The sequence below is a fragment of the Mus pahari genome, chromosome 10 (assembly GCF_900095145.1).
Source record: "Mus pahari chromosome 10, PAHARI_EIJ_v1.1, whole genome shotgun sequence".
Taxonomy (NCBI): domain Eukaryota; kingdom Metazoa; phylum Chordata; class Mammalia; order Rodentia; family Muridae; genus Mus; species Mus pahari.
Window position 1 is genome coordinate 10735956 of NC_034599.1, and position 8715 is coordinate 10744670.

At 40.8% G+C, this 8715-nt stretch overlaps 1 protein-coding gene across 3 annotated transcripts in view; it reads right to left on the minus strand.

The window, feature by feature from the left end:
• Positions 1–8715, minus strand: part of C10H11orf54 (chromosome 10 C11orf54 homolog) — a 22652-nt gene that overhangs the window by 6285 nt on the left and 7652 nt on the right. For 2 of the 3 annotated variants that reach the window (XM_029542779.1, XM_029542780.1), the window contains exons 3-7: positions 6369–6467; positions 2959–3032; positions 2705–2806; positions 1893–2069; positions 805–954 (exon numbers count right to left, since the gene is read on the minus strand). In XM_029542779.1, coding sequence (XP_029398639.1) covers positions 805–954; positions 1893–2069; positions 2705–2806; positions 2959–3032; positions 6369–6467 — 602 coding nt within the window. Of the gene's footprint in view, positions 1–804; positions 955–1892; positions 2070–2704; positions 2807–2958; positions 3033–6368; positions 6468–8715 lie in introns of those variants that run through there. The other variant, XM_029542781.1, reaches the window with a different exon arrangement.

Consider the following 8715-nt stretch of genomic DNA (forward strand, 5'->3'; position numbering starts at 1 on the left):
GTCCTGGAACTCTATTTGTAGACCAGGCTGGCCTCGAACTCAGAAATCTGCCTGCCTCTGCCTCCTGAGTGCTGGGATTAAAGGCGTGCGCTACCACGCCCGGCACGGTGACTTTTTTTTTTTCTTAAAAAAATGTATTTATTTTTATGTGGTTTCATGTTTTTCCTCCATGTATCTGTGTGCACCATGTGCATGCCTGGTGCCCATGGATCTCAAGATAATGAAAGTTATGAACCACTATCGGCGGGGGATTGAACTCAGGTCCTCTGAAAGAACAGCGAGTGCTCTTAGTCACTTAGTCGTTTCCCCTGTCTGGGTGAATGATTTTCAACAAGAGTGCTGGTGCCAGCCAAAGGGAAATGTGGATACACACACACACATGCACAGTGATGGACGAAGCCACACACACACATGCACAGTGATGGACGAAGCCACACACACACATGCACAGTGATGGACGAAGCCACACACATGCACAGTGATGGACGAAGCTAGACTCTGCACAACATATAAACGTTACCTTCAATGGGGAAAAGATAGAATGGCAGCTACAGTTTACAAAAAATGTACAAAAACATGCGAAATTTTCTGACATTAAGGGTTGGTTATGGCTTATTGGGCCATAAGAAAAGTAAAAACTTGTACCATGAATGGTATATGTATCTGTAACGCCAGCACATAGCAGGCTCAGGCAAAAGGCTTGTCAATCCAAAGGCAATGCGGTCTGTGAAGTGAGTTTAAGTCTAGCCTGAGTTGTGGGAAGCTGGCTGCTGTGTCAGCTCAGGCAGCAGACACAGTGCTCACCATGATGTGGGCTTTCACTCTCCCTTTCTGCACAATGAAGGTGCCTCCCATCCCCACAGGCTTGTCACCGTAGCGCTCCTCCAGTGTCTGTCTCATGCAGCTCACAAAGTTAAGTTCTCCTTTTCTTCTCTTGGCTTGCACTTCAATGACCTGCCGAGGGAGAAATGGGGCACATAACTGCATAAACTGTACAGTTATGTGGAGGTAACTACCTAAATGGACCACTGTAAAATTACTGCCACCAGGTAAATATTCTTATCTCTTCAGCACACAAAGATGAGAGTTGAAATGCCTTATTCCTTGTGAGTCTCTCTCTCTGTGTCTGTCTGTCTGTCTGTCTGTCTGTCTGTCTGTCTGTCTCTCTCTCTCTCTCTCTCTCTCTCTCTCTCACACACACACACACACAGACACCCCAGCTATATGTAACTCCAACAATCTTATTCATGAGTACTGAGCTGAGTCCTATAACTCTGGAGACCAAGGTGGTTCAGAAAGTTTAAGAGTTACTGGGCTGAAAGAGATTCATCTAGGGTAATGGGGTGACATGTTTACAAGGCCCCACTTCCTGTAAAATTCTGGATGAGTTTCCCCTATGTTCTTGGGTACTTTCACACCTCCATCTCATTCTCAAGGCTCTCTCCTTTCAAGAGCTAGGTCCCCACAGGGGATAACAGTGAGATCAAGCAGGCATGCATTCTCTTCCTCACCAGCACTTCTAGCTCAGTGCAGGTTATTCTGAAACAAGCAAATGCTTAGTTCTCCCCCCACCCCCTTAAGTAGGTGATCCTATTGCTTTCTGCAAGTGATAAATATCCTAGATTAGTATCTTGTTACTTTTTACTCAGAAAAGTAGAGCCAATGCATACTTTGTTTACTAAGTAAATATTCTTAACTTTGGGTTTTTAAAAAGGCTTTGTCTTTCCCTGTACTATTCTGAATCTTTTTTTTTAAAACTAAGTAGATCATATAAAAATTTTGGCATTGGCACATCCGATTTTCTTGGTAGAACTATATTGGGAACAATAAAATCTCACATTTAGTTATCTGAGAAGATGTAAAGAATGCTATGTTCTTTTAGGCATAGTCACCTTGCCAGGTTGGCCCTCACTGGCAAAAAGATTAGCCAGTAGTGCACATCCAAAATCATGATATTTTTGGCTGTATTTCTCCAGCAGGCACTCTCCATCTACAGGATTTTTACGGGCAAAGTAACTTCCATTCACAGGTTGGTTGTGTTCACTTGCTGTTTGAACAATTGGCATGAACTGGAAAGAAAAAAAAATCAGTATTAGTGTAGTAATAATTTTTTTCTCTCAGATATTGGGAGAATTTTTATTTTTTTAAATTTTTTTTGAGACAGGGTTTCTCTGTGTAGTCCTGGCTGTCCTGTCACTTACTCTGTAGTTCAGGCTGGCCTCAAACTCAGAAATCCGCCTGCCTCTGCCACCTAAGTGCTGGGATTAAAGGTGTGTGCCACAATTGCCCAGAGTGTTGGGAGATTTTATCTCAGGTCTTTTCCACTATATTCACATATTGTAGTCATGTTGGAGATCACACCCAGGCCCTTGCTCACGCTAGGACAAGGCTTATGTTCCTCAGACAACAACATGACCATTCCCTAGTGTCACTTCAGCAACTGTCTGTGGGATGTAGTGGTTCGGGAGAGGGGCTTTGCTCCCTGGCTGTCTGCTTCCTAGCTGCAAGAAGCTGTGTCCCACTATGTGGCCCATGACGACCTTGAATTTGCACAATCCTCCTGCCTCAGCCTCCTAAATGCTAGAACCACATGTAGGAGCCACCACTCCCAGTTAAAAGTAGATTTTTGTCAGGCCAGTAAAAAGGTTGTGAATAACTCAAATGTCAAGTGAACAAAATAAAACCATCCTATTTACACACTGACCTCAGAATTGAACCCAAGCGTCTGAAATGGACCTGCACCCGCTCCAAGGATAAACGCGCCAGGCAGCTTTATTTCTTTTGCAATTTCATTTAGGTCATAAACCTATAAAAAGGAAAAAAATATTGAAGCTGTACCATATGAATCTCCTGATTTACTTCTTACAACAGACCACTGGCTTCCTCGCCTGCCACACTCGCTGGTGTGGGTCAACCCAGTTTTTAGTCTGTGAATACAAAGAATAAAAACATACTTACTTTTTTTTTGTTTACAAGAGGCAATAAGTAAGGCACACCTCCTACTTCTGCAATTCTAGTTTGCCCACAGATGCCTAAAAAAACACAAGCCATCTTAAAAGTAGGCAAACATATCATTCAAGTATGAAATTCCAGAAGACACTAACTTATAGGAACACATGTCAGAGAGTCTCAGTTGGAACTAGCAGAGATGAAAAGATGCAAGTGGTTCCTGCTCAGTTCTGCTTTAGCTGCACCAACATTGTCGTTCCTGAGCATGGCCCAGAGGCCAGTGGCATACCAACATCTGATTTCTAAGAGGGCAGGGGCCAACTTTTGGGCAGAGTTTCTACAGTCCATTTGCCTAATCCTTTAAAAATCCCCACAGGGTGGTGTTTTCATTTTTAGAAAAAGTATTCTTTTTTTTTTTTTTTTTTTTTTTTATTTTTTTTTTTTTTTTGGTTTTGGTTATATTTTAATTTTTTTCTAATTTATATATGTCCATTTTATGTGCATTGGTGTTTTGCCTACATGTATGTCTGGGAGAAAGTTTCGGACTTCAGAGTTACAGACAGTTGTGAGCTGCCATGTGGGTNCAGTGGCATACCAACATCTGATTTCTAAGAGGGCAGGGGCCAACTTTTGGGCAGAGTTTCTACAGTCCATTTGCCTAATCCTTTAAAAATCCCCATAGGATGGTGATTTCATTTTTAGAAAAAGTATTCTTTTTCTTTTTTTTTTTTTTTGGTATAGGTTATATTTTAATTTTTTTCTAATTTATTTATTTCCATTTTATGTGCATTGGTGTTTTGCCTACATGTATGTCTGGGAGAAAGTTTCGGACTTCAGAGTTACAGACAGTTGTGAGCTGCCATGTGGGTGCTGAGACTTGAACCTGGGTCCTGTGGAAGAGCAGCCAGTGCCCTCGACTGCTAAACCATCTCTCCAGCCCCATAGTTTTAAATAATAATAATAATAATAATAATAATTATTATTATTATTATTATCATTATTATTGGTTTTTCAAGACAGGGTTTTTCTGTGTAGGCCTGGCTGTCCTGGAACTCAGAAATCTGCCTGCTTCTTCCTCCCAAGTGCTGGGATTAAAGGCCTTCGTCACCACTGCCCAGCTTATTTTAAAATTTTATAACATTTTACTTTGGTAGAATGTTGTTCTTTAGACCCATGCTGAAATTTTTTATAAGTTTATACAAATAAGTTTATAAAAAAAAACAAATAATGATAGATAACCTTTGGATACTAGCAAGTTTCTATGTATGTATTTCTGTAGTTGTGCAGGTATTTTGTTGTTTGCTTTGCACTAGGGATTGAACTCACGATAAAAACATACTGTACTACTAAGCTGTCATTCTTCCAACCCCTGTTATCTACTTACATTTTAAAATTCAATGTTAAACTATTAAAACTAAATTTAAACTAAATAAATTAAATTGTATATTATACTTTACTTATATTTTAGCCGATTGATTTATTGTATATGTAAATGTATATATGAGTGTGGTGTATGGTATATTCAAATATGTTTATGTGCATATACTGCACATATATACCATAAATAGAAGCCAGAGAAAGATACTGGGTACCCGCTCCATCACTCTCCACCTTATTCCTTAAGGGCCTTTCCCTGAACTTGAAGTGAGCTCCAGCAATCTTCTATGTCTGCCTGAGTGCTGGGTTACAAACATGGCTACTTCCAGGTTTTTATGTGGGCGTTTTCAAGTCCTCGCTCTTAAGCAGGAAGAGCTGTTACCCATTGAGCCATCTCTCCAGCCCTTCTACTTACATTTTTCTTTATGACGTTTATTTGTTTTGTAGTGTGTGGTAGTAGGGGTATATGTGTCAGAAAACAGCCTGTGGGAGTCTTTCCCTTCCACCATGTGGATTCTTGGGATTGAACTCGTTTCACCAGGTATGAGAGCAAGGGCCTTTCCCCTGAACCATCTTACCAGCCCCTTAACTTACATTTTTCGTATTAGAACACAGTGAGGCGTTTGGGAGAAGACACTTTTTAAAGCCGAGTAGAAATGTATTATCTTCTACTTGAGAAGTCTTTCAAGGTTATCATGAACTGAAGTACATTTAATCACCCTCTGTTATGCAGAGGAGAGATGTAGAAAAGTCTTACAAGTGCCTTTGTGTTTGGGGAGGAGCTTGGGAGGCGTAGAAATTACCCACAGGTTATGCGTTGAGTGACAAGATGCTGGTGGCTGGAGGAACTACTACAGGGCCCATAGCTGTCCAGGGACTAGGGAAGAAGGAAGCCCTAGGTGGAGATGTGCTACCCACAACCAGACATTCTTTTCAAAGGTGCTGGTTAAAAGTACAAGGTTAGATGAAAAAAACTTGGATTCTACAAAGTAAGTGGATGCTAGGGAAAAGATCCTGCAAAACATTATAAAGCGTCTTCTAGACAGAGGAAGCTTGAGAAACAAGGAAGAAAGAGTCATTTACTCTCAAAATGAAAACCAGAGATCACAGATGATTACAATATGGAGGAAAAAAGAGGTGATCTCAGTTTGTTCATTCGCAAGGTTGAACTGTGGCAGGAGAGATGGCTCAGCAGTCAGTAAGCACCGGCTTACTCTTCCAGAGGACCTGGGTTCAGTTCCTAGCATCCACACCAACTCCAGATGGATCCGATGTCTTTTTCTGGCCTCCTTAGGCACCAAGCATGCACAAGGTGCACAGTTATACATACATACAAAGTACCCAGTGCGTAGAAAATAAATGTTTCCTAAATGGTTTCTAATAGTTGCAAGGTGTTGAAAGAAACTACAGTCACAGACTGTTTAACCTGAAAGACTCCCTGCCACAACGCTAAACTGATCTTTCCTAGTTAATGTATCTAAGGCTGTGGGGCATTTGGGGCTTAGTCCAGTAATGCAATGAAGACACTAGGACCAGTGTCTAAGAATTCCAAGCAGATTACGCTGTAACCAGCTATGTTAATTAATATAAAAGAAACAGAGAAATGCACTATGCTCTAATTCCTTATCGCCACAGGGCATGACGGAGGAGGAGGTTAGACTCTTGGTTATGACTCACACAGAGTTTACATGGCCTCTTTCTAGCTCCAGTTTCTCACCAGTAAGCTGGAGCTAGCGCCTTGTAGTGCTGCTGCCACATACATCTGACCCAGGCGTCTGTCACCCTGAGGTTGTTTTACTCAACCAGTATTCAGTTCCTTCCCTTAATACTTTGAACTTGGCAAATTTCTGGAAGGGGTCTAAGCATTTAATAGATTTATAAGGCCTAAAAAGAGGCTTAATTTTAAATTATGTATATGATGTCTGAAAGTTGTAATAACAGCTTTTATTCATATAGCAAAATAACACTGGTTTCTAAAACTTTTGGTTTTAGTATGACTGAAAACCAGAAACTTTTTTTTTTTTTTTTAATAAACTACGCACCTTTTACAGGAAAGTTAAATGGCTCCTTTGTTAAATCTGGGCAGTCAACCACTGAGACCTGGACATCAGCAAAGTTGTCCTTTAGCCCCTTCTGCAAAACTAATAAAAGACACACAAAGAAGATATTTAACATTAGGTAAAACAATTGGCCAACATATACTAAATCTTTCTTCAAAGTTTCTTTGTTACACTCATAATCTTAACTTACATTATAAAAAAGAGAGAGGGGAAAGAGAAAGAGAAAGAGACAAACAGACAGAGACAGACAGATTGACCCAGGGCTCAAGTGCAAAGCATGTAGTCTACTACTGACCTACTGACCCATACCACTAACCCAGGAATGCTCTTTTTTTTTTTTTTTTAATCTTTTAACTTCTTGCAATGCTTTTTAAAAAAAGATTTATTTATTATCATATATAAGTACACTGTAGTTGACTTCAGACATCCCAGAAAAGGGTGTTAGATCTCATTACATATGGTTGTGAGCCACCATGTGGTTGCTGGGATTTGAACTCAGGACCTTCAGAAGAGCAGTCTGTGCTCAGTGCTCTTATCCGCTGAGCCATCTCTCCAGCCCCACAATCTTTTTTTTTTTTTTTTTTTTTTTTTAAAGTTTACTTTTAATTTAATATGTGAGTGCTCTGCTGCATGTGCACCTGCACGCCTGAAGAGGGCATCGGATCCCATTACAGATGGTTGTGAGCCACCATGTGGTTGCTGGGATTTGAACTCAGGACCTTCAGAAGAGCAGTCTGTGCTCAGTGCTCTTATCCGCTGAGCCATCTCTCCAGCCCCACAATCTTTTTTTTTTTTTTTTTTTTTTTTTTAAAGTTTACTTTTAATTTAATATGTGAGTGCTCTGCTGCATGTGCACCTGCACGCCTGAAGAGGGCATCGGATCCCATTACAGATGGTTGTGAGCCACCATGTGGGTGCTGGAAATTGAACTCGGGACCTCTGGAAGAGCAGCCAGTGCTCTTAACCTCTGAGCCATCTATCTTCCCAGTCCTGGAATAATCTTACTGATAAAATTAGACTTTAATGTGCTCAGAAGACATAATGTACTCTCTGACACATAAATACCCATAATTACTAACTTTGGTGTGCTGATTTGAAGAACAATGGCCCCCATATTTGAAAGTTTAGTAGAACTGTAGAACAGGAATTAGAAGGTGTGGCCTTGTTGGAGGAGGTGTGGCCTTATTGAAGATTTATGTCTCTGGGAGCCGGCTTTGAGGTTTCTCTCTCTCTCAGCCAGCTGCCTGTGCATCTGGATGTAAAACTCTTGGCTCCTGCACCATACTTGTCTACTTCCCTCTAAGATGGTCATGGACTCGCCATCTGAAACTGTAAGCAAGCCCCAGCTAAATGCCTTCTTGTATAGGAGCTGCCTTGGTGTTTTCACTGAGCCCTGGGTCCATCACACTTTTTGATAATGTAAGTTCAGGTTGTAAGTGTAACAAAGAATCTTTGAAGGACGGTTTATCATGTCTTGTCCTGGTGTCTCTTCACAGCAAGAGATGCAGGAAGGAAACAGATTGCACACAGGTGAGAGCTATTTTCCCTTGAGGGGATTTCAAAATGTCTGATGAAAGGAATCTCATGCCATAAGTTCAGTGGTGATTACAGGTAAATAACAGTGCTAGCCAAAGAAGCCAGACAGAAGAGCAGAGACGACATGACCCACTTTACGTGTTTAAAAGGCAGGTGTCTAAGGTGACCTCAGGGATACAAAGGCTGACTGGAAGGTCCACGAGGGAGCCTACTAAGGTGCTGAGTATATATTTAATCTGAATGTCAAGTTACACGTGCTCACATAGATACATGTGTTCACATTCTGAAATTACTATACTTTATTGTAGGTACACTGTGCTGCAATACACATGTAGAAAAGCATAGTGTCGTAACATTCCAGAGCCTTTTTTTTCTAGAATTTTTTTTTTTTTTTTTTTTTTTTTTAAAGACAGGTATCCTCCTGTGTACCCCTGGCTGTCCTGGAATTCATTACATAGACCAGACCAGTCCCAAATTCATAGAGGCCTTCCTGTCTCTATTCAAGAGACATTTTTTTAAAATTTATTTATTTATTATATATAAGTACACTGTAGCTGTCTTTAGACTCCCCAGAAGAGGGCATGAGATCTCATTATGGATGGTTGTGAGCCACCATGTGGTTGCTGGGATTTGAACTCAGGACCTTTGGAAGAGTAGTCAGTACTCTTAACCACTGAACCATCTCTCCAGCCCCTCAAGAGACATTTTAATAGTAACTTAGAAAAGTATGCCCAATAACCTGACATCCTGCTGCTGCTTATCAGTGAAGAATATGAAAGTCAGAATCTGACAG